The sequence below is a fragment of the Grampus griseus genome, assembly GCF_964374135.1.
Source record: "Grampus griseus genome assembly, chromosome: 10".
Classification (NCBI taxonomy): Eukaryota; Metazoa; Chordata; class Mammalia; order Artiodactyla; family Delphinidae; genus Grampus; species Grampus griseus.
In genome coordinates, this window is record NC_139004.1 from 81,787,825 (window position 1) to 81,814,647 (window position 26,823).

Below are 26,823 nucleotides of genomic sequence, written 5' to 3' on the forward strand. Positions count from 1 at the left end.
CTTTTAAGGGCTCAAGTGATCACATGGGGTCCACATAGTTAATCCAGGATAATCTCCCTATGTTAAGGTCAACTCATTAGTAACCTTAATTATAACCATAAAGTCCCTTTTGCCATGGAAAGTCACATACTCATGGGTGCAACACCAGGGGTAAAGGTCATGGGGCAAGAATTCGGCCTATCACACTACCCAAGAGAAATAAAGACACATTCCACATAAAGATTTGCACATAAATGTTCATAGCAGCACTAATCACAACAGGCAAAAATTCAGAACAACCCAAATGGCCACCTACTGGTGAGTGAACAGATGAAGTGTGCTATATCCATACAATGAATACTAATCCAAAAAATGTTATTCAGAAACACAAAAAAGAAACTATTAATACATTCAGTGACATGAATGAACCTCAAAAAAAAAATCACATTAAGTGAACAAAAGCAGAAATAAGACTACATGTTATATGATTCCCTTTACAGAAAAGGCAAATCTATAGGAACAGAAAGTAGATTAATGGTTGTCTGCAGCTGCGATTAACAGTAAAAAGGCATGAGGGATCTTATTGGAGGATGAAAATTTTCTAAACAGGACTACGGTGATGATTACATACAGGAATAAATGATAGTAAATTTACTACTACAAGTCACTGAACTATGCTCCTAAAGTGAGTAAATTTTATATGTAAAATATGACTCAATAAACTTGTTAAAAAAATTACAAATAAATAAAACCTTTGCAAAGTGATCTCTCTTTTCATGCAAATTTAAAGTCAACATCCCTCCAAATGCTTACAAGGTCCTACACAATTTGAATTCCCAGTATCCCAATTCCTACTGTGCTCTCTCTTTCCCATTAGCCTGTTTCTGCCATACTGACCTCTTTACTATTCTGACTAGCCCCTACACATTCATGCCTCAGGGCCATTCCAATTTATCCTACCAACCCAACCCTCAAAATGAGACTATCACTGCTTTGTATCCAGCTCTCTCTTGAATCAGCTCCGAAGCAACATGGTGTTGACCATGGAAACAGGAAGAGAACACTCAATACTTCCCTCTGCTCCTTTTTGCTCTCCTACGCCATAAGGGAATGTATAATGAAAATGATCACACTGTGAACATCGGTACAGGTTGAGCACTGTGATACTTGGCGAGCAGGCAAAGGACATTCTTCAGAATGGGGCCACTGTCTCACCCTTCTCCAGCTGCCACCGGTGCCAATAAGCTGCTAGAGTATAACTGCCGACTACACTGGGAATGCACAAACTGCCACGTCAAAATGCTTTCTCCCTGCTGCCACTCTCACTCCCCTGTCCAATACGAAGCCCCGTTTATTTCAATTATTTCCATTACAGATTTTCCTCAACATTTGCAAAATAATGCCAACAGCAACCAACCTATATCCTCAACTAACAAAAAATCACCTCCACTTTATCAGAACCACTTGTGCAGTGAAATAAGTTGCAACGTAATTCCAAAAGAAACTATGATCTCCACTTTTTAACCAGGGTCTTGTGTTTTTTTTTTTTTTCCTTTTCGTTACCAGGATAGAGTATCTTACTTGTAACTCTCAATGATTTCCTCAGAGACTATAGCTACTGGCAATCTGGGGAAACTCCTTCCTTACTATGGCCAAATCTCCAAAACCAGATTCACATGACAGAAACTTCAAAGTTCAGAGAACAGTAGCAGTTAACCTCAGAGAGCTGTGGTTTCTCATCAAGCTGTTAAAACAACCTAGAATGCATGGGACAATAATCTCTTTTTGCAAATGAAGTGTTTTGCTTAAAATTAAAAAAAAGAGCTATTCATAATAACAAGATTCATTGATTGTGAGAGATCAGAAATAAGCAAGCTCTGTAGCAGAGTCCAATATGCCAACCTCAGTCCTCAGAAAGTCAATTAATCTACCTTCCCCAGTTGGTCTCATATCCATGACTCTGTGGGGTATTTTTAAAATTTTAATGAGTATTTTAAAGAACATAAGGATGTCTCTAGCTTCTCCTGTTTTTAAACACTCTGTCAGATGACCTTCTGAAATGCTCTAAAACATGTTCTGGGGCTTTTCTGTTTTTGTTTTGAAGGCAACATAGTACAGTGGTCAGGAACTCATGCCAAGAAGGTGCAGGTCCTAATCTCAAATCTGACATTTACTAGGTTCAGAGATTTAAGTAACCTGCCTAAGGCTACACAACTAGTAAATGACAGGAAAGGGATTTAAACCAAGACAGTCTAGCTCCAGGGTCCACGGGCTTGGTCACTACTCTAAGATGCCTCCCATTTACAATAATCACTCCTGTTCTTCCACCAACACCACCATCATCATTATCCTCATCACCACTATCAGAGAGCCATATTATAGATAATAATTTAAACTGTTTTGTTTACCTGATCACGTCTGGAACTCTGAAAAGACACACTCAGCAAATGCCATCCAATAAACAGTCACCACATTCATTCATTTTTCTAATGCCGGTCCAGTGAAGTAGAGAATAAAATGTCATAAACCTCATTTTGCAGACTGTGGAACTGAGCTAAAAATGATTAAATCTTCTAGCATCACTTGGTGACTGAGAGGCAGAGAGAGAAGTGATGAAGCTCGACTCTATTCACCCAGCATGATCACTCATCTTAATATTTCAGCTTCCCAAATAAAAATAAGTAGGACAATTTCCAGCCATCTGATCTACCTGGAGAAAAACAAGGCCAGGCTGGCTTGCTAAGCACACTGGAATAAATAAAGTACTATGACATGAGTAAGGGCCTATCATAAAGAATTCCCACATGCGTCTGCAGTCAGCATAATAACTGTGGTGTTTCATATCGTTTTGCATTCAGCCTGGGTAATTCAGTGACACCTTAAAAGTGACAGATGAACATGAAAAAAGAGCTGACATCTTGCAAGATGTGAGAAGATGCCAGGAGGACCCTAACAAAGTGCAGTGACAGCTGCAATGGAGGATGACAGAGCTTAAAAAGCAACTTACCACTTATTTTTTAGACTTAATTTTTATATTAAAAAGACAACAGAAACATGAAAGAAAAAAAATTCAATAAACTCTTTCTCAATGGAACAGTTAGTAATCCTAAATCCAACCAAAACCAAAATGAATGACTGTCAAATGTGTCGCTGACACCTGCAGTCCCTACTCTATCATTCATGGGCAAATATTTTAATCTATTCAAAACACACAAGAAAAAAGATTCTGAAAGATTCCACCAGACCTCTAGGACAGCCCTAAAAAACTCCAGAGCTTTATGGTATTTCCTAAAAATCCGCTACAAGCATATTTGCTAACATTTCACTAAAACAAACCTCTTAAAATTAATAAATTACCTGTCAAATCCCATAAAAACAGATGGTCACTTGGAGACAGGAAAAGATGTTATCATTCTGTTTTACACAGCTGTTCAGACTAGGAAAAGATCATTTCATTTTCCAAACATACAATAAACCTTGTCTAAGATTTCCAATATCATGCATAAAAATGAAAATTTCATGCAGCTGCTTCTGTGTTACACATCTGGTTATTGTTGAGAAAACATCTTTAATAGTAAAAAAAAAAATCATTATAATAAATAAAAACTAAAATTGGTCTGTCTTTGTTCTTCCTTAACAAGCAGCAAGCTACTTCTCAGAGTTTTGCTATCAAAAGATTTTAAATTGCTGAGTGTCCCTGTGTTGAGGTACGCTAACACGTTATTTAATACAATTAAGAATTTATTACCAATCTCTTACCAATAAAAAAGTACACACAGCTGAATATCCGGTACCACAATTGTTTCTTCCTGTTACTCCTTTCAAGAAGGTATTTTAGGAACTGCATGAGCAATCTAACACATGAAACAATAAGTCAACATACAACATTTGTGTCACACATCTGAAATGAGATTTTGATTTGTTAGTCCCCAACACATTACTTACATTACTATAAATCACACAAAGATGAAGACATCTGGCACCTAAGAATAGTTATAAAATAACCAACACCAAGAGCATGCCTATATTTATGCTCAGAGCTCTCCTGGTTCTATATTTTTAGCAAAAGACACGAAACTTGATAGCTAAATATATGGCCTTCTTTTTTTTTTACATTATTTGCCAGGAGCACCAGTGTTTAAGTCTTCAAAATGTCCACAAAATATATCTGTGACGTTCAACTACTGTAAGAGGGGGGTGGGGTTTGTATGGCAGTGGGCTTCCTTTAATATTGGAAAAATAATTAAAAGTTTGACAGGCCACTTTGAGTTAACAGTTAGGTAGCGAATTGCATCAGGAAGTTTTACTATCACTGCCCTGTTTAATATCATCCAAAGGATCCTACTGGAAAAAAATTCAAATCCCTTACAGGGCTGACAACATCCCAGTGACCTCCTAGAACCTTTCTTCTCCCCAACCTCATTTCGTTCCACTCCACCAACTACACCCAAGCTTCCATGATGATCTTTCTGTCCCCTGAAGCCTCCAAGCTTGGGGCCATGATCCATGTATTCCTCCTGCTTGGAACACGTCCCCTAGATTTCCTTGCAGCTGTTCAGCATTCACACTGCAAATGTCACTTCCAGAGAAGCCTTCCTTGACCATTGGTCCCTCCCCTCCCCTCCCCTTAGATCACTAGCTCACTGTCTTATTTTCTTGATGGCACTGATAACCTTCAGACATTATTTTATAATTATTTACATGTTCATTTTTCTATCCCCTCCCACTAGAATTTAAAGTTCTTCCGAATAGACATCTTATTCACAGCTACATCTCCAGCCCCAAGTACCTGCACATAAAAAAATGCATACTGAATGAAGGAACAAACTTTGTTTTCCTCTAAATTAACTAATAATGTGACTGAAGTGGCCAAACAATCCATTTGAATCCAACCTGTATCTTGGATACCCCACTACTGGCCTCATAACCAGACTTAATGATAGGTTGGGATAAGGAGTCCATAAAACCAAGGGGGACATGCCCAGAGTCTATCCCCTTGAAGTCTGTGCCCAAATGGCTTCGTGTGGGTCTCTTCTCAAGATCTGGCCTTCCAAGGGAAGAACATGGTACCCGCTATGTATACCCTTAGGCTTGTGGGGTGGCTATTCGCAAGAGAGGTGGATGGATCTGGGCATGAATGCACATGAAGCATCTTACAATATGGGATGGAGCCAGGGTGAAAAGAGGAACCACAGGCCAGGGGTTGGTAATCCCTATGCTGCACATTCTTACACGAAACTCCAGAAAGTCCAGGAATATGGGGAATTCCCTGGTGGTCCAGTGGTTAGGACTCCACACTTTCACTGCCGAGGGCCCCAGTTCAATCCCTGGTCAGGGAACTAACATCCCAAAAGCCACAGGGCGTGGCCAAAAAAAAAAAAAAAAAAGTCCAGGAATATGAAATTTAAGCCAAGCCTCCCACATCATTATGAAGGTATGTTTGTCTAGGTAAGACATTTTATTCCATTTTGGGTATATGTTAGTCTATCTGATAGACTGTTAGCTTGACTTATAACTTTATATTTTGAACATATGGGATGTGGGTTTCTATTTGGTCCTACAAATGTTGGGGGTGGGCCTACGTGCCACTGTGAGTCTTTGATCAAGTCCCTTGAGCTCTCCGAGCCTGTTTCCTCACTGGAGAAAGAGAAATAATTCCTGTCTTGCCCCCCCATATTATCTGAAGAACAAATGAGATCATACATAAATATCTATAAAAAGTGTAATTTAATAATATTTGTATTGTGTTCTTTTTAACATGCCTCCTTATGTATTCCAGCCAAGTGAAGACCATAACAATTTCCATGGCCAGTCTCAAAGCTACTGTGGCCTTTAAGAAACTTTTGAGCTAGATGGAGTTTTGCTATTCATTTCATTTTTTCAAAGTGTTAAGTATTCATAAAATTATTTCTCTATCCTTCAAAGTTCCACATCCTTCCAGAAGGAAAAATATACCAGACTGCCCATGAGTTTAGATATTAAGAGAATTTTCTTTTTTCTTTAAAGGAAAAACCTTCTAGAATTATTTATAGTTATTTATAGTTACAAAGGCATGCCAACTGAAAAATGCCTCTTCTACTATTTAGCCCATTGAATACAGATCTGTTTTCCAGGAAAAGCACATAATCTGCACTAGTGCTATGCATTTGTTGATCTCTAGTCAGTTGCTGGAATGAACTGAGCATGAAGTCTACCCTTGAGGCTGTGTTAGATCTCCGAGGCTGTCTGTCCAGAAGCCTCTCCTCCCGTCCCAGAGGAGAGATGATCTTGGAGATTTAATAAATCAAGAGCACAAACAGAACATATAAAGAAGCTAAGGCAAAAAAGAAAAACCCAAATACTTAAAAAGAGCAGAGAGCTGGCCAGAGTGCAGTAAAAGCTAAAATGGACTCTGTCCAATACAGGACAAGGGAAAACAAAATAAGACTTCAGTGGACTGAGATTCAAAAAGCCTGCATTTTAGATGATCAAAAACCCTTTTACACAATGCATTAAACTCATCAAATGGGGTACACTAACCACTAGAAAAATCACCAAAAAATAAATATTGGAAATCTATTCCAAAGTACCCCTTAGAGTTCACAATGACCTAGGCTTTGCAATTTTCTATATAACCAGATAGTTCTAGCCCACTCTTAGGTCTACAAATCAAGTAAATTCAGCAGGAAACTTACTTGTAAAAAGTAACAGCAATAATAATAAAGGAGCTAACACTTACTGGACAGTTATAATTTCCATGTGCTGATCTGTGTTAACAAAATGAGTTATTACAATTAACATAAAGAAGAGACAACAAGTCTCTGACATCAGAAATATTATTAGTCCTTCAGAGGGGGAACCTAAGGCACAGAGAGGTTAGTAACTTGCCCAAGACCTCATGTAAAAACCTGTAAGAAAAATTCAGGAGGTCTGGCTTCACAGAGGCGGCCACCACAGTCCACAGAGGTTAAGTAGAAGAATCAAGAACTATCAGAAAGGAGATACTTTATTTGCCATGCCTTCTAAAAATATGTGTTCATCACCACCACATGGAAGGGTACAGGCACGTAGATTAAAAACAAAGAAGCCAATATGAATTCAGGCCTGGAAACTGACTGTCCAGTTGGAGATGGAGAAGGAAGAACATATTACCGATAGGACCTCACAGAGTTCCTTCATACACAATGTCTCATGTAATCCTCATAACATCCTTAAATTGTGATTCCCAGCTCACAGAGGACAAACTGAGTCCAAATATGCCAAGCAAGTTACTCAGGATCACAAAGGTATTCAGTGGCATTGCCCACATGAAAACTGATATTAACTCCATGTTAATTCACCTAGCATCCCTGAATGTGCTAGAGAAACGGTCCTCCTAATCACTCAAGATATCAAACTAGACAGGTGGGGAAAAGGAACTGGCATTGTCTAATAACAATCCTATGTAATGTGTGGCCCCCACAAAAAAAAGAAAAGAAAGAGTAGAAAAAGGTGAATATGAAAGCCACAACTCAAATTCAGACCTTCTGAATCCTGTTCAAACATTCTTTCCACACCAGGCACACTGTCACACAAGATAGTATTACAATGTAAACTATAAATCAGGATGGGTTGAGCCACTGACAAATCAAAATGAAGAGAACACATTCATTCTCCAATACCCATGGCTTGTTTGCTCATTATAGGAGTAAAGTTCCGTGATGAGCTGGGGTAGCCAGTGAAGGCTATCAGGAAGATTCCCTTTGTTAGTGGCAATCATTTTTCTGATACAATTTGTTTACATTATTATAAGACTGGGTCGATATATAGCAACTTCTACACTTATTTCACTGATTTCCTTGGTGTGGTTTTCAAAAGAAATACCATACTGTGTAAATACAATATAGAATGCATTTGCAAGTACTATTTTGTTATCACATTCTTGCAGTAATTATTAAAATTTGTTATTCTACTCTTTAGCTTACTCAGATCACCATACTCTAGCAAATACTATATTCAACTGGTCTAACATGTCCTCAACTCCTTTCTTCATCCACCACATCCCATATATCAGCAAGACTCATGAGCTCTTACTTCAAAATATTTGCCTAAGACATCCACCTCTCCCTAGCTCCTCTGCCACCCTCACCATTCAATCACTGTCTTCTCTCACTTGGATAATCATAACAGCCTACCTCTTCCCTACTTCTCCTGCAGCCCTGCTAATCAACTCACCATCGGACAATCCATAATAGGGTAACCAACTCATCCCGGTTTGCCTGTTTGCCTGGGACTTTTTTGCTTTTAGCACTGAAAGACCTGTAGCCCAGGAAACCACGCATTCCTGGGCAATGAAGATAGTCGGTCGCCCTAATTCAACTGGTGAACTTTTTATAAAATCGAAAAAATCAGGCCATTGCTTGTGGTCAAATGAATCACTGGCCCCATTTTGGATTCACACCCTTTGCCATGTCCCGCTGACTTTCCCTCCACTATAGACCCTGGCCATTTGTCTTTGGGCTCAACCAGTAGGATGTTAGCAGATGGTATTGCAAAGAGGCTTGAAATATGCTAGAGGCTCGGCTCAATCTCTTGCATTTGGGCCATTTCCCTGAAGATTTGCCCCAGCTAGCCTGATGGTCCAGGAGGATGAAAGTAACATGGAGCAGAACTGGACCCAAACAGTAGCTTATAGCCAAGCCCAGTGAGACCTCCCTGGATCAGCCAATATGCAGATGTTTGAGCAAGAACAAATGACTCACTGAAGCTTGGGGATGGTTTGGCATCTAGCATTGCTGAGGTGATACCAAATTGATGTGGGTTCTTGTCAAAATCTTTCAGTAGCTTCCCATTTCACTTAGAATAAAATTCAAAATACTTACCTGGCCCACAAAATCCTGCATGATCTGGGCTCTCATCTCCCTCTCACCACACTGCCTTTCAATCTCACTGGTCTCCTTCCTGTTTCTCAGACTGAGAACGCTGTTTCTAATACACGATCTCAGCCCCACCTGCTGCCTCTGCCTCGAACACCTTACTGCCAGTGCTTCTCATGACTGGCTCCTTTTCATCCTTACACGTTAGCTTAAAATGACCTCCACAAAGACTTTCTTGACCATCCCAAGTTTTCCATGATTTTACCACTTGTTTACCTCTGTCACAGCACTTCTCATATTCTGTAAATAATTTGTTGATCTGTTTATACTCTGTATCCCCACCAAGCTCAAATATTCAATATTTTCTAAATAAGTTACTGAATATCAACTGAATGATGCCCAGTGGTCCAGAAAATCTGTTAATCTGATACCTTCCTGGTCTGAAGTGTAAAAGATTTTTATTATTGACAACAGAAAGTGAGAATCGATACAATAGTAGCGCTATAGATTATGTTTATCCATCACTGATACAGTTTTTAAATTAAAAGTTCAAAAGGGATTTAATGGGGTGTGGGGGGGAAATGCTAGCTGGACATAAGCTTATAAAAACCAGAGAGAATTATACAAGACTTTAGTTGTATCACATTTTCCAAATGCAAGAGTACCTCATTATCAAACCCCTATTAACAACCCTCCACCACCACTAAAACTACTTTGCTTAAATCAAGGGAAGCTGAACAAATAAAAAGTTGTTTGGCCTTTTAGCTACAGAAGTTAAAACAGAAGCAATGAAAGACTTGTAGCCCATTCTCCATCATTAGTTATTATACTATTGGCCTAGTGGAAAATTTTAGCTGTCCACCTTCTTCAGGGACTTCAATGTTCACAAAAGATCCCTTTAAACTCCAACAAGTGTGAAGTTAAAAGGCATTGAATCATGGCAGCGGATGTGTTTCTATATTGAGAGTATCTTTGTAATGTGAAACACAACAGACCCAGTTCCTCGTTCAGCTAATGGGTGCTGCTTACAGTATTCATGGCAGGGAAGGTGGACACACCAGCACTCCTCACAGTTTTGACTAATAAAATCAACCCAGGAGATAGGATGTCACGTTGGCCTCAAGCAGAAAGGGAGGGCTTTGGTGGGGGCCTGCCCAGTCTAGGGTGTTTTACATGAAGCTTTAGGGAGCAAGAGGGTATGAATAGATGGATCAGAGTCCCTGGGTGAAGGCAAACAACCTTATGAACAGGGCTCTCGATGCTAGAGGCCCTGGTCCCTTGACTTTGGGCTCAGAAGTAAAGGGCCCTTGACTTTGCTTTTCTGTCACTCAGAGGTGCTTCATTTGGACTGGAATTTGTGAAGCGCACCAGTACAGTTAGTGAAGGTGCGACCTCAGAGTCTAACCTATATGGACCACCTGGGGCCTCTGAGAGGATTCTTTTATAAACTAGGAATGAGGATGATGACATATCTCAGAAATGTCTTATGAAGATGCAATGAGAAAACCCAGGCAAAGCATTTAACAGCAGTTATTAAACATACATGGAGTTCTCAAGACAATGTTAGCTGTTGTATTTTCCACCACCTAGCACATGCACCCAATAAATATTTACTGAGTCCATGAGTAAATGAAAGTCTCAGCTTCTGTTGAAGTTTACTCTTCTGCTGGAGAAGGGGAAAAACCTGTGTAAAGGTAAAACAACAGGTCTGCCTTCTAAGACATCAACAGGATGGCAGATATGAACATTGCAGTTGCAAGAAAAGCATTCCGTTTTGGGTTTTGGTTTATACATCATTCTCATAAGTTTGGTTGGTTAGTAACCACCTCTACAGTCCGATGAATTCTGATTGGGTTCCCAAAAGTTTCACAACCTACAAAGGCAAGGAGAGGTCTGGAACTTACTCAAAGTAGTATCCGTTAGGGCACTGTCCACAGAATCCTATCTAAGAAGGCAGCCATCTACACTTCCCTTGGACAGCACACTTCTCTATTTCCTACAAGTAACTACCTTGACACACAAATAACAAAATGATCTAAGTTATGGCTTCTCTCCTCAGAGCTAGTATTACCAATATCTCACCAATCATTTTGAGAGATCATTTCCATCAGAACCAAAGAGAAAAAAAATAAGGCCAAGGTTTCCATTCTAGGGTCAGAATAAAGTCTGTTCATTAGATGTATTAGATTTAATAAAGAGCCAAAAAGGAAATGTAATTTTCACCTCTTCTAGGAAGTCGTCCCTGATCGTCCAGCATCCACAATGGGATTGGTACACCCTTCCCCTCTGAGTGCCCATAACATTAAGCCATGCTTCTACCATCACTGCATTTCTAGGGGTATGCATCAGTCTCTCTACAAGGCAGTGAACAGCTTAGAAGCACCAACTATTCTTGGTCATCCTTGTGCCCAACCAACCTCAGTGTCTGAATCGTTGGAGGCACCCAATCACTGTTAAATGAATTAACATCACACAGAAAAGATTACTTAAATTACAAGTATTTTTTGAGTCCTCCCTTGGTTTCCTTACAGTCCAATCTCTTATTTTATCCAAGGGTAATAAACAAAACACTATGGCAAGGATGGAAAGCTACTGTATAATACTGTACAATATTTATTTTTTTTCCATCAGTAGGCAGATGAAGTAACAAAAAATGGCACTGAAATGAGCATTCTTGAGGTACCTTTCAATTTAAATGAACAAACATCCAGTGATGCTATAACTGAAAGCACAGCTGGGTGATATAAATAGGGACTATCAATACCATGACCTGCTAGAGCTCAGAGAGAACCTGGCAGAAAGTGAAGCTGTCTTTGTCTAAGTAGACTTGTTCCTGGCAATATCAGAAGACCTGACCATCCCCACATATTGGCCAAGGCTGTTTAGTGGCATTAGACAGGAGGACCAGCCTGAGGAAAATCCTAAACTAATTTCTGCCAGAAAGCTGGCAGCAGGCAAAGCTGGCAGGTTGACATCTCCCGTCATGACCTCCCACCTTTCCACCGTGGCCCATGGGGCTGCTGCTCCCTTAGTTTTGCCTTCTCCCTAAGCCAAATTTAAGGACGTGACCCAGTGGCATAAGAGAAAACCCAATGAGTGTGTACATCCTAGAAGCCCTGCTTGGCAACTGTGAACCTAGATGGAAGGTTTCTTGGAGTGTTTGTTCTCTTACTAATTTTTCCATTCAGTAACCATTTATGGAACCTATACTATGCTCTGGGTACCAGGAAAGCAAAGATGAATGGGAAGCACCCTTGGCCCTGGAATGGAGAACTAAGCTTTGTCCTGTGTTTATACGCTGGCTTCCTGAAGTCATCCCTAAGAGCAGGGGTCCCCAACCCCCAGGCCACGGCCTGGTGGTATGAGGCAGCACAGCAGGAGGTGAGTGACGGGTGAGCAAGCGAAGCTTCATCTGTATTTACAGCCACCCCCCATCGCTCGCATTACTGCCTGAGCTCCACCTCCTGTCAGCATTATGGCGAGTTGTATTATTATTTCATTATATATTACAATGTAATAATAATAGAAATGAAGTGCACAATAAATGTAATGTGCCTGAATCATCCTGAACCATCCCCCGCCCCGGTCCGTGGGAGAACTGTCTTCCACGAAACCAGTCCCTGGTGCCAAAAAGGTTGGGGACTGCTGCCTAAGAGTATCAGGAAAGCCCTTTCATCTCCTCTTCATTCTTCATTTAAAAGCTGCATGAATTAATGGGGTAATACTTAAAACCATCATAATCCATTCCATAAAACAGGCTTCAGTAAAGGACCACTGTTATCAAGGAGTCATTCTTAAAGTTACTCTACAAGTAAGGTGATCATCTACTTTATTGTTTAAATGAAGACAGTTTGAGAGTGAATGTGACTGCTATTAATAATAGTTCTGGAACAACAGATGTATCTAAGTCTATCCAGACAAACCAATAAGGATGGTCATCTGTGCTTAGAGACACTTAAAAAAATGTTAAATGCCAGATGAGTCTTGAAACCTGTCCTGGTTTACGGGAACACATACAATCTCTTTCTTATATGAAGAGTATTGTGTGGAGAGGTCAGCCCACAACTGTCTCATAAGTCATGTGCTTCCTCTTTCTGAGAAACAACACACCACAAGTTAAATGACAGCCTCTGCCCCCACCCCGTGCACACTGAGATGTGGTGCACACCACTCACCATAACAGCAAAAACCACAGCAATATGATGACAACATCCGCACTGCTGGTGGGAATGTAAACTGGTGCAGCCACTATGCAAAACAGTATGGAAGTTCATCAAACAGTTTAAAATAGAACCACTATATGATCCAGCAATTCCACTTTTGGGTATTTACCCATAGGAAATAAAAACACTCACTTGAAAAGACATATGCACCCCCATGTTCACTGCAGCACTAAACAGCCAAGACTTGGACACAACCTAATTGTCCACAGACAGATGACTAGGTAAAGGATATGTGATGTCATACACATGTATTTAAAACAGAATATTATTCAGCCATTAAAAAGGAGATCCTGTCATTTATGACAACATGCATGGACCCTGAGGTTCTTACGCCCAGTGAAGTAGTCAGACCGAAAAAGACAAATAACCATATGATCTCAGTTACACATGGAATCTAAAAAAAAAAAAAAAAAAAACATACTCAAAGATACAAAGAACAAATTGGTGGTTGCCAGAGGAGGGCGCAAGGGGTGGGTTGGCTCTTTTTTTCATTTTATGCAGCCAACATTATCCTAATAGCAAAGCCACAGAGAGACATTACAAAAACAAGTAGAGACCAACGGCCCTCAGAGACACAGACACAAAAATACTAAACAAATTATTTATTACAGAATTCAATAATAAATAAAAGATCATATACCTTGACCAAGCAGGTTCATTCCAAGAATGCAAGTCTGGTTCAACATTCAAAATTCAATCAATGTTAATTCAATAAATTATAAAGAAAAAAAAGTGATTTTCTAAATAGGTACAGAAAATGCATGATACTATTCGGCATCAATTTTTTTATCATTATAAAAAAAACACTCAGTAAACGAGGAATTGAAGGGAATTTCTAATTGTTGTGAATCCGCAAACAGGGAAAAGCTGTAAGGGATTCTGAGCAATAAGAAAGTGAAGGGATGAAGATTTTTCTCATGTTTATGATACACATGTAGGTTATCTATAAAGAAAATATATATTTATGTAAAGTTGTTTTTCAGTGCCACACCTTGCACCTGAAGACTCTGGGAACAGTCTGATTTTTGCATATCAAATACTTTTAGCACTGTTATTTTCCCCGTTATCCACATCCCATATACTTCTTTCCCCGCATACTGAAGCGGCTGGTATATTCGCTCAGAAAGACAAAAAAATTCTAATACTTGGTCCACATTTAATCTGAGAAAAATAACAGACTCACAAATCCCTTAGCTTGTTCCATGTTGAATGAAAGGAGAAAAAGATACATAATTGAGGTAGCTTGTTTACTCATTTGGTTTTCATCCATCCTACGGTAGATCAAGCAATATATATATTTAAAATTTTTTCAGTTCACTTCCTGACTTTTTTGTAAGTAACCCAGAAAACTCAAGTGGAGCCTTAGTACTATTTATGAACATCTGTTAAACATTGCCAACTCCTGTAACAACCACCTTGGGGAACAGCGTAGCCTCTTAAAAGCATAATTCCTTAGGTAATATTTATTCTGTTGCAATGTAAAGAAAGAACGGTTTTCATTTTCTTTCAAAATTATGCAACTTTTGACTTCACATAGCTCCATCTCCCTAGAAAATATCAACCAACAGTATATGAGTAATATATTCATTATCAAATCATCTGACGAGCTGTACACTAAATATAGTTCAACACTCCAGTGTTATTGCAAAAGCCCTGAGCATTGTTTATTTTTTATCTGCTGTTGACGTTTTTAATAGCTGTTATTATATGTCTTTTATGATGGCTTGAAACATTCACTCAGTTCAGACCAAAAAAGAAGGAAGGAAAGAAGGAAGGTAAATTGGCGAGCACCTCGTTTATATGAGGCATGTGCTATGTTTGTCTTTTTCTTTAATCTGAATCATTCCTTGACATACATATTATTAGCCTCAATTTTATAGTCAAGTAAATTGTGGCTTAAGTAACCAAAGTAGACCTGGGATGATGTTCTGACTGTACAGTCCATGCTCGTTCTAAGCCAAGAAGCAGAGACAAATTTCCCCCAAATTCTAAAAGCTACAGAGACCACTACCAGGATCACCAAACCCATTTCCTCTTCTTCCTATGCATGCATTGAGACTGTATTTCCCAGTCTCTCTTGCAGTTCACTGTGACCATCTGATGAATTTTAGCCAATAGAATGTGAGCTGAAGTGATGCAGTATGCGCAAAACTTCCACACGCAATCCTCCATGCTCTTTTCCCCTCTTACGTGACTGAAACAAACACAATCCCCAGGTCATCGTTGAGACACACGTGTTGAAGAGGAAAGAGTGAAATGATGAAGGATCTGTGAGTCACCACTTACAGGCAGAGCAAGAACACCATATTGGACTCTTATGTGACCAAGAACTCCTTATTGTATTAAGCTACTGAGAACTGGGCAGTTTATAAGTTACATAAGCTAGAATTCCCTAACATACAAAAACAGAAAAAACAATCTAAGTAAGTCACAGTGGGAAATAATATAGTCAATCTAGGGATTACCATACAAGCATTACAATAATATTTCTGAAAAACATATTTAATATGTAGGTAATGCTCATGTTATTATGTGGACTTTTAAAAGCAGGACACGAAACTATATGCATAGTATTTTCCCAGAGTTAAAAACAAACATTCTCTCTCAATTATATTTATGTAAATATGTGCACAGAAATAAATGTTGCTGACTGAATGAATGCAGAAGAAAAATGGAGGGAAATATGTTGATCTTAAGGCAGGTTCTCTCTGGGTAATGGGATTATAGGAGGTCTTTCCTTCTTTGTGCTTTTCTGTATTTTCCAAAATCAAAATAACAAGCATATCCTTTTGATAATCAAAAGAGATTTATCTGTTTAAGATTTCTTTATAAAGGCCAATATGTCCAGACAGATGGATAATAAGAAGCTAGCTTTTATGCCTACTTACCCCAGGCAAAGCTTTTCTACATTTATAACCCCATAAGGTATCTTCTGTAGATTTAGAACTACCACGATATACACTGGGGTGAGTCAAAGACCTCAGGCACAAATAATTCATGGGAAAGACCTGGAAAACGAGACCATGCACATAACTTCTTTGTTCATTCATAATGAGGTACCTTTAAAAAAATTAATAAATAAGTCCATTAATGACGAACTGAAAAGACTGAATAAAATTATGTTAGTCACCGTGAATACACAATCATAGACACACAGGATATGGTGATATTTGGAACCAGTTCCAAAAGGAAAGCCCCTTTGGTTTAAATGAGGATTACATGAAATCACACTTACAAAATGCTCACCATGATGCCACAAACATGGCAAGAGGCCAAAGGTTAAATCCCACCACTATTATTTTTATTGGTTAAAATGTGAGAAGAACTAATCCTTGCCTTAGCCAAAATTCAAGTTGAGGTATAGACTTTCAAAGCCCTGTTCTCATTTGTTTCTAAGGAAACTGACAGGAAGCTAAATGTTCACTCCCATAAAGCCTGCCTGCCCACAACCTGTCTTAATCTCATCTTTCACTTGATGGGTCTCCTGCTACTTCTATTCAGTGAACAGCACAAGACAATTAGGAAAAGACATTCTAGCAAAGAGGAATTCTAGGGAGATGACCAGGCAAGCCCATTTATATGTGCAGACTTAGGAAGAAGAGAAAAGAACATTTTATAAAAAAGGGTGAATCTCTTTGCAAAATATATTCAATAGGAAATATTATTAAAGGTTACAATTTGTTGAACGGGATGCTCTTAATAAACGTAGTCAGGGAAAGCCTTTAAGGTCAATTCAGGTGTTCTTTTAGGGAGCATTTGTAAGTAAACACGGGCAAATGAAAATTTTGTGAGTAGCAATAATATTTATTGAGCATTTACTATGTCTCAGGACCTACGATAAACACCTGCTGTCTGGCTGAGTCACCACCACAATTCCTAGAAAGTAGACACTGTTTCAACCTCTGATGGCCCGCATTTGTCAGCACCCTTGCAATTGCATTCTTGACTGCAGGTTCAAAATAATGGACAGCTGGTACGGTGGTAAAAAGAAGATTTACTACAGAGTAATCAGTGTTATCCTCACCTATCATTGTAAGACAATAATGACCACCATCTCAACACAAAGGTTATAAGAAGATCTTTTTGCAAGATCCTAACCACATAATGTGATATGACAAAGCCACAACAATCAAGGAGGCTTACTACGCATTTAATTGCCTACAGGATTAACAGTACATGTCAATCAGTAGTCAATGGGCAGCAGTTCCCTTTTTATATAAAGTACAACTCCTTAGTGGTGTAAGTAATTCACCAGGCTTTAGGATGTGATTATATAAAACGAAAAGAATAAGTTATCATATTGACGAATGGAAACACGTTGTAGCTGAAAGCACTCCAAAGCTGGCCGAGTTCAATAAAAAGCTCCGTATCTCCATTGTAGGAAGCATATCATTAGCTGAGAAAAGATTAATTTCTCCATTCACATTTCAATTTCTTTCCCGACAAGAAATAAAACTGAGTTTTTGAAATACAATCTTCTTGCTTAATCAAATGTTGAGTCTCATATCAATATGAATGGAATAATTAATAAACTGTGGAGATTCCAAAAACTAAAAAGTGGTGGTCCTAGGTAAGTTTCCTCTATGCTTTTATACACATCTTTGAGACAGGCCTTTTGAGTTATGTGAAAGACTTATGCCTTCATTCATTTTTTGTTTGTTTTGGTTTTTTTATTTTGCGGTACACAGGTCTCTCACTGTCGTGGCCTCTCCCTTTGCGGAGCACAGGCTCCGGACGCGCAGGCCCAGCGGCCATGGCTCACGGGCCTAGCCGCTCCGCGGCATGTGGGATCTTCCCGGACCGGGGCACGAACCCGTGTCCCCTGCATCGGCAGGCAGACTCTCAACCACTGCGCCACCAGGGAAGCCCTGCCTTCATTCATTTTTAAAGAGAACTGAAACACAACATAAAAATTAGTCATGCACACAATAGGTATTCTGTAATTATTTGCTGACTGTATACATTAAATGTAATCCATACAGGAGAAATCCGTATAATTAATAAATCTCCTGAGAAAATTATATGCAAAGGAAACAACTCCTTCCTGAAAGCATGATTACAAAAGGTAGCTCATAAAAAATGCTGCAGAAATGAATATTATCCATATATTAAAAACTTAATTCACCAAACCAAATTTACTCTCTCAATCAGACGTAAGTTCATTTTCTGTGCAACAAAATGAGGATTCTCGCTCAATAGCTTATCATTATGAATTGTTTCAGAAACAAAAGGTTTGCATTACCCACTTGAAACAAATGGTCAAATTAACAAGATTTCTATAACTACACAGCAAAACGTTCTATTGCCCAAAGAGATACAACAAAATGAATCCTTAAGAAAATATCTTCAGATTACACAGTTCCTATAAATTGTGCCTTAGAACCTGCCACACCTAGTTTTAATTCAATCTTCTAATCTTATTAATATGCATTTCCTATCTTAAAAATGCTGACTCACATATTAAAATCTCCCAAGAAGAACATCATCAAGTTAGCAAAGAGGAAAAATGCTTGGAGAAGAGATTAAATCCAACCTGGCTGGGTAGAAATCCCATCTTTGTCAATTATTAGCTGTACAACCTTGGCAAGTTTTTAACCTTATCTTGCCTGTTTAGTTGCTTTAGCAAAACAATGACGCTGCACTAAAAACGGCAGGCTTTGGCAAATGACTGAATATGATAGACATGAGAAGCATTAAAGATGACACAGGGATATCTCAGCTGGGTAAGTAGGAAGAGCTAAGAGGGAGAAAGAGTTTGGAGCAACCAAGAGATGACAAGCTCCATCTGGGCCAGGAAAGACAGAGATACCCTTAAGTGGATGGCAAACAGAAAACCAGCAATGTGACTTTAAACACAAAGAAAGAGATTTGTAAGATGATCTACACAGAGATTACAATGGAAATCACAGGCATGGCTGATATCAGTATTTATTTTCAAAATATTTTATAAAATGTCATTTTATTTCAAGACATATTCAAATATCAATAAAGTAGAAAGGTAAGCAAATACATTTCAATCATTTACAAACTTCGCAAAGTATAATGTGAACTCTCCAAACATACAATCGACAGAATACTCATTATGAGATGTCTCTGATTTGTCTGTGAATTTGCATCATGACAGCAGTGAACGCTTTGGAATTATATGCTACTGCTGCCGATGATGACAACAATAAAATCTTATATAGCACTTACTGCACGTTACACATATTATTCTTCTATGTAATTTTTTCCCATTAAAATACTGTAATTATAAAGTGGAGGTCCCACTTTCAGAACAGTCAGAAAGACATATGTGTGATCCAGCTTCAACCTTAACCTCAAATCTCCTTGGTAAAACTCCCAATTGTGCTGTTGGTTTTGTCAATCTTACAGAGACAAGAACGTAAACAGGGTGAAGTTTTGCCAGCTCCTTTTCGTTTTGCTCACTTCAAGCAATCTCAATGATGTGCATACCTCCTTTCATATTTACTATCAACTTGTTTCATGTTTAACCAACTAGACTTGGTACCATCTCCTTCTCCAGTACTATAAATTTCCCCTGTGACCAAAACTGTCTACTCAACAACAAAAATCAGAGATCTTCCTTCTCCCAAAACGACTTACTGAGTAAGAGGAGGATTACTCATTCATTCAGAAAATGAGGTGCTCCGATTAGTTCTCTAAACTCTCTTTTAGCTCTAGGCAGGATCACAGTGAGGCCTTCCCAGGGCCACCCAATCTAAAGGATGATCACAGGTATGCACAGGCCAAGGTACACATGCAGCCACATCATTCTCAATACAGTTTCATTCTCCTTAAAAACCACTCCTCAGGAACCAAAATGTCTTTTTTAAAAGTTGATCTTCATTTTTTAATTTAACTTTCTTTTATTTAAACTTGCTTCACTGTCTATCTCTTCCCCTCTGTCCACCCTGCCTTGGCATATAAATATCACCTTGCTAATTCTTCCAGAGCAAAAATCCTGTCTGACAAACACAGTATACAATTCCCACCCACAAAGTGGTGGCTAAATAAATGCTTATAAAACAAATCCATGACTAAGACGCCAATTAGTCCAGTTAAGTCCAAATCTCTTTGAAAATCTGAATGGTAAATTCTCTTAGCTGTGCTCCACTTAAGGCGGGTGGGGGGTAAGCAGCTGGCTTCCAGAATTCCCTTAAGAAGGATCCTTAGACCTGGACTACTAGAGTGTCAGCACATTTAAGAAAATAATAGGGAAAATGAGGACCAAAGGCCAACCTGAACCTCACACTTCTTGCTCTCATTACCCAATCCCCAAACCAGAGGAGTATAAAACGAAAACAATCCTTTAATGTAATGATGTTAGAATACTAACCTTTACTGAGTCTATTACCACAGTTCACTGCGGAACTCTCATCCAGGTTTAAGTCTAATTTTACTGTTTTTTTTTAACCATAAAAACCAATTTTGATAGTTCTTGGGAATAAAACCAATTTTCATTTCTTAAAATACACACTGCTCTCGGGCTTCCCTGGTGGCGCAGTGGTTGAGACTCCGCCTGCCGATGCAGGGGATGCGGGTTCGTGCCTGGTCCGGGAGGATCCCACATGCCCGTAAGCCATGGCTGCTGGGCCTGAGCGTCCGGAGCCTGTGCTCCGCAACGGGAGAGGCCACAACAGTGAGAGGCCCGCGTACCGCAGAAAAAAAATATATATATATATAGACTGCTCTCAATTTCTACATTTAGCATCTGAAAATTACAAATTTATTCCTTTCTAGAATGTAACTTTGAAGAAGAAAAAGGGCTTGCTCATCTTCCACAGCTGCATCCACCAGACCTAAAAACGTGGTTGACAATAACTATTTGTTGAAAGAAAAAATAAATATACATTTCAACTGAAATAACAGAGAAAGGATCTGGCGTATAAGCACCAGGGGGAACTCTGAAAGGGAGATAAAAGAACAATTACTAACCGAAGCACCTCATCGCCTACTCTTAAAAGAGTACAGAAAATTGGAAAATTGAAATACAGAGCACTCTCAAACTTTGCTACAGCTGCCTGGGAAAGGCCAGTGAGCAGATGCTCTATGCTTTCTTTTTTAATGGCAAACAACTGCTCTCCAAGATTGCAGGCAAAGAATGCACATGCACATCCTTCTAGAGTCCAGATCTGCACTGTCCGACAGGGTAGCCACAAGACAGCATGTGTCTTTCGAACACCTGAAATGTGGCTACTGTGAAATGAGATGTCCTGGTGATGTAATATATAAATCAGATTTGTGAGCATTAGCACAAAAATAGAATATAAAATAACCCCTTGAAAATTGTTTTATATTAATTACATTTTGAAATGATAATATTTTGGATATACTGGGGTAAACAAAATATATTATTAAAATTTATTTCACCTGTTTCTTTTTATTTTTATTAAGGTGACTTAGAAAATTTTAAAATACTTGTGTGGCTCACATTATATTTCTAATGGACAATGCTAATCCAGACTGATAACGGGAGACTCTATATGGCAAAAGAAGGAATATTCACTGAAAAATAGCAAAATCTGAGTCCTAATTTCTCAATCTATAACTAGGGAAACTGATTAGATTTTCTACCATGTACCAGTGTGCAGTCTCCCTTAAAGGCTCTAAATAGCTTTGGGAGGTAAACACATTAGCACTGATTTACAGACAAGGAAACTGAGGCACAGAAAAGAAAAGGTACTTACGCAAAGTTACAGAGCTGATAAATGAAAGGGCAAACACTGAACCAAAGTCAGCAGAAGCAGCTGCATAGCACAGGGAGAGCAGCTCGGTGCTTTGCGACCGCCTGGAGTGGTGGGATGGGGAGGGTGGGAGGGAGGGAGACGCAAGAGGGAAGAGATATGGGAACATATGTATATGTATAACTGATTCACTTTCTTATAAAGCAGAAGCTAACACACCATTGTAAAGCAATTATACGCCAATAAAGATGTAAAAAAAAACAAAAAAGGACTTCAAAATGCACATTCCTCCCTTTCTCTCCTCCAGTCACTCAGAGGAAACTTTCCGCATGTTCTAAGAGACTTAATAAAGGATGCCAACTGTCTTGCCTGACTTACCCTGCAACGGGCTTCTCTCTGACACTTTACACTCTTCAACCAATTTTCTTGCAGCCACTAAACCACAGATAAGAGAACTAGGTGAAACGGTGACTGAGAGACTTGGAAAAATTACCATAGAGTGGCACCCCATATGCTGCTATCTCATGTAACAGAATAAAGTTTTCTTAATTGGACATTTTGCTCTTGCAACTCAAAGTTCTACACTGTACCTGTCACTGTTAGTATAGCCGGTGACAAACCACTACCTGTGAATTCCCTGATTTGGCCAAGCGTACGTCACCTACTATGAATTAGCTTACTTAGTCTCTTAGCAGCCTCCAGAGCTTCATTGTCAGTGTCTGCTACAAAGAATCTTTGAACTTCCACTCCGTTGTCAGACATTAGTTTCTTGCTCTGGTATTCGTGCAGGTTCAACCATCTTCTGGGGGTTAACTGAACCACCTAGAGAAATTGGGGAGAGAGATAAGGAGACTTACAACAGCATGAAAAATAACAGTCAACTTATGGGGCCAGTCTTATAGGTACCCTCAGAAGGCAATCGGCAACAGAGATTTTGGAGGCAAAAGAAAAAAAAATCTATAATGAATTCTTCATGCTTAATTGTTTTTCTAATCAAAAATGTTAAGGACAACTACACACACCCCTGAATGAATAAGGTCTGTAATTTAGTTAACAGGAATGTACCAAGGTCAATTTCCTGGTTTTGATACTGTACTCAAACCATGTAAGATGTCAACACTAGGGAACGCTGGGGGAAGAGTACACCTGTGTACTCTTGCACTATTTTTGCAGCTCCCTGTGAGTCTATAAGGACTTCAGTAAAAAGTTATTTTAAAAAATGTTAAGGACTCTGTTATATAGCATATGCTTTCCCCCATCTCCACTCCAAACAAAGCTCAAAGCATTATTTTAATAACTGTACACACAGCATGAATCATCATAAGGTATCTCAGGAAATTTGTTTCAACTCTTTGAGGTCAATGGGCCACAGACTAATCCACTTCTTTGTTGTGGTTTCTAATGGACCCTAGGTACAGTCATTATGTGTTTAATGAGATTATCTCTTTCACACACCAAAGTTGAGTACAGTAACCTGAAAAAGTCACCATTAATGAAACTACTAGTTCCTAAAAACTGCAATTTGTGTATTAAAGTAACTCTGCGTAAGAATCATGTGAAAGTGGTTTTCCAATATGCACTAATCAATTAGTTTATATTTGTGCTAGAAGAAAATAATCAAAGGACGGAGTGACATGAACAAATAAATTCTTCTCATGCTTTAGAATAAGACTGACATTCCCTATCAAATCCATAAGCCTTGTTTTTAAAAGAAAAGAAAAAAAGAAAAAAATGAATACACTTAGTTTCATTTCTATCCATGAGTTATGATGCAAAGGAACCACAGTTCACTAGAGGTAAGATAACGATGCCATTAATGCACAAACCAACCAAAAAATCAATCACACAACTGGCTCACAATACTGGTGGTGGAAGATCACCTGACATACCTCCTAGCGGCTTCAGTCAAGGACCTCAGTGGATGTCCGAGCAATATCATGCAGACCATAAACTGAGGCCCACAGGGCTTTACCACATGGAACCACTAGCTTTCAGGACCTTTAATGTGTCCTTAAAAATGGCACGTTCTTCTGGCATCTCCAAGCTACAACGCACTCATGAAGCTCTTTTGGAAGAGAGGCATTCCAAAGAGGCTCCAAAACCTTACAGCAAGACTGGGTTCTACTCAAGGACAGAGTGTGTCTTCAACTTCTTTGTGTCTTTATGAAGAATGTGATAGTGCTTGGCATACAGAAGATACTAAAAAATTACCAGTTAGATAGCCAAATAAATAAATCCTGCCTTTTGTCTTTTTTGTCCCGATATAGATAACTTTTCATTTCCAGAAACTGACTTTCTCTAAAAAAAGTAAAAGTCCTTCAGATCTAAAATAAACATAATTTACACACACTTGTAAAAAAATTCAAATTTCAACATGATCAAGCCTCAAGCTCTGTCTTTGTTCCATCCTTATAAATATTGGTAACGATGTTATTAAAATTGAAGTTGCTTGCACTTCTTCTTTAGAAACAGATAATGCTAAGATAAAAATAAACTGTCAGACAAGCAGTGCTCACAACTGTTTACTGTATATAATTCGTTAACTGTATATGATTTGTTACTCTTATTTCTGAATTTTTAAGTCTTGATGAAATATTAGTAATTTGAAAAACACAACAATTCAAAAATGAATGTACTCGTCAATTTAGTAGTCTTTATAGCACCTCATGTAACATGCCAAGAAAAAATTCAGTTTGAGGCATTTAGTAAAAGCCCCCTAAAGAAAGAAGAGATTGAATATGATATGTGACATATTCTGGGACCACTTTTAAAAGGCCAATGGGGAAGGATCAATAGATTAAGTTTATGTTGACGTACCAATTTAAAACCATTAACAGAAGAAAAAAAGAAATATTGTTTGAAAAGGACATTTGAGAGAGACTAAAAACAGCCATAGTGTGGTCATGGTCAATTTCTTTTCATCAGAACACTCACTGTATTAATTTTAGATATGTTAATGCAATCTGCTGCAAACTAATTGCAATTGATCCAGAGACCAGCTTCATAGACATATAATACATATTGACTGTTTCTGCACTGACTCAAAATGAAAAGCTGCTTAAAGTCTGTGGCTCTTAAATTGAAAACCAACACAGTGAACATAGTTCCAAAGCCACTGCTGATACTCAAGCTATCACTTCACAAAGTGATCGTTTTACAGAATAATTACCTATATTTGTCAATCCTAAACTTGGAAGAGTAGGGTCCCTGACTGGGTCTAAGACTTCATTAACTCAACTTCATTAATTAAGAATTTGTGATACGTCTAGACAGGAACAAGTTAAGTCTACTTTTGCATTTTCATGGCAAAGAAAAAAGAAGAGAAGTTACTAAGTAGAAGGATGGTGTAAAGCATGCTGCTGAATAATAATAATAACAACAATAATAATTGTTCTACCTATTATTGATGGAGCATTTCCTACAGGTTAGGTATTATAATCAGTATTTATATTATCTAATGGCCAAAAAAATCATGAGAAGTATTATTATCTTTCTCTGTAACTATCATTAATGAAAACTAACAAATATTCCTAACTGTCCTCCTTCCAGGTACTTCTTTGCCTTAGCTGAAGTTAGGTGAGGCCATGTAACTAGTTCCAGCTAATAAGGCCATGAGCACACATGGTGCGTGACACGTTAGGTCCAACATTTGATTGTCAACCCTCCCACCCACCCAAACACTCTCTCTCTCGACCTGGGGATTGGCAATATTCAAGATGGTAGCTGATCTATGAGCCAGGGGTTAAAAGTGAGGACTGAACATCCCCAGGTAAATCACAATGAATGTGCAGTGAAAAATAAACCTTTGTGGACTTTCAGCCATTGAGATTCTGGGGATTATTTGTTGCTGCTGCAGAACCTAGCCCATCTATAGCATCTAGTCTGTCCTAATAAAACCATCTTACCGTTTAGGAAACCCAGGCTGAAGGTTAGTCACTGGCCCACTATCACAGCTGATTGTAAAACTGCAAAGCTTCGACTGTAATACTACTGATTCCCTCCGTTTGTCCTCTGGCTCCACATTCCCAGAGGCCTCTTGGTGATAAATACTGAGACTGGCATGAGCAAGATATTGCTGTCTTCAAAAGGTCAAAAATCTACCAGGAATAGGATTCTCATGAAATGCTGGCACAGCGCACGTAAGGAGAAATGCAGCTGCTCCAGGCTTTGGGAGGGAGGGAAGTGGAGATGTGAGCAGGTGCTGTCCCAAGACTCTAAAATGGTAGAAGAAGTAGTTTATTCCAATTCCTAGGTAGAGCGACCTGTTAAAACCCTAGACTAATATCTTCAATGCAGAAGTCAGGAATCTTCCAGGGAATCTATGAACCCTGGAATGTAATGGAAGAGAGTTTAAAGATCATCTGACCCAGTGCCTTTCAGTTGTTTCTGCCAGTTATTTGCCTGCTTGCCTTCAAACTGTGTTCTTTGCAACTGGCTCCTGCCTAAATTTGAGACTGTTTGGAGATAGGACAGTGAGAAGAAGATACCAGGCTTCGGCTTCCTCTTTCTAAGTCAGGTGGCCACTCCAACAGTGACTGCATCTCCTCTGAAGCCTCAGGTCCCTCCAGACAGCCCTTCCTTCCATAACTCCAGCTCTTGCTGTGTCGCCACCATGACTCCTGCGCCCACAAGCTGGCCTGGACTCTGCCAACACCACCCCCTTCCACTCCTTCCACTCCTCAGGCTGGTAGAAGGTTCCTAATGTTGCCAGTTTCTGGGTGGCCTCCCCAGCCCTGTATGGATTCTAATTGTTCTAATACTTTTGTCATGAATTATCTTCCCTGTTAACTCCTATTAAATGACCTGTTGCTCCACAGATTTTGAAGGCGCCCCTTCAAGACATCGCAGGGGAAGAGGAATGGCAGTGGGCCATTATAAAGGCGACTTTGGACCCTTAATCTGCAGCAGTTTCCCAGGAAGTCACATGTTCCATATACTGGGGTTCCAAGGTATAGAAAGACTACTGGGATCCAACCTCCTCATTTTAGAGTCAGAGAACTTGAGGCCTAAAGATGAGAAGTAACATGCCTAGGGATCCTACAGTGAGCCAGAGGCAGAATGAGAAATGGACTAATTCCAATGTTCTTTGCTTTTTTCATA

General features: G+C 39.1%; 1 protein-coding gene across 2 annotated transcripts in view; it reads right to left on the minus strand.

Annotated features, from left to right (window-relative positions):
• SUCLG2 (succinate-CoA ligase GDP-forming subunit beta) overlaps positions 1 to 26,823 on the minus strand; it is a 262,725-nt gene that overhangs the window by 179,706 nt on the left and 56,196 nt on the right. For both annotated transcript variants that reach the window (XM_082663227.1, XM_082663226.1), the window contains exon 2: positions 22,404 to 22,545. In XM_082663227.1, coding sequence (XP_082519353.1) covers positions 22,404 to 22,545 — 142 coding nt within the window. The remainder of the gene's footprint in view (positions 1 to 22,403; positions 22,546 to 26,823) is intronic.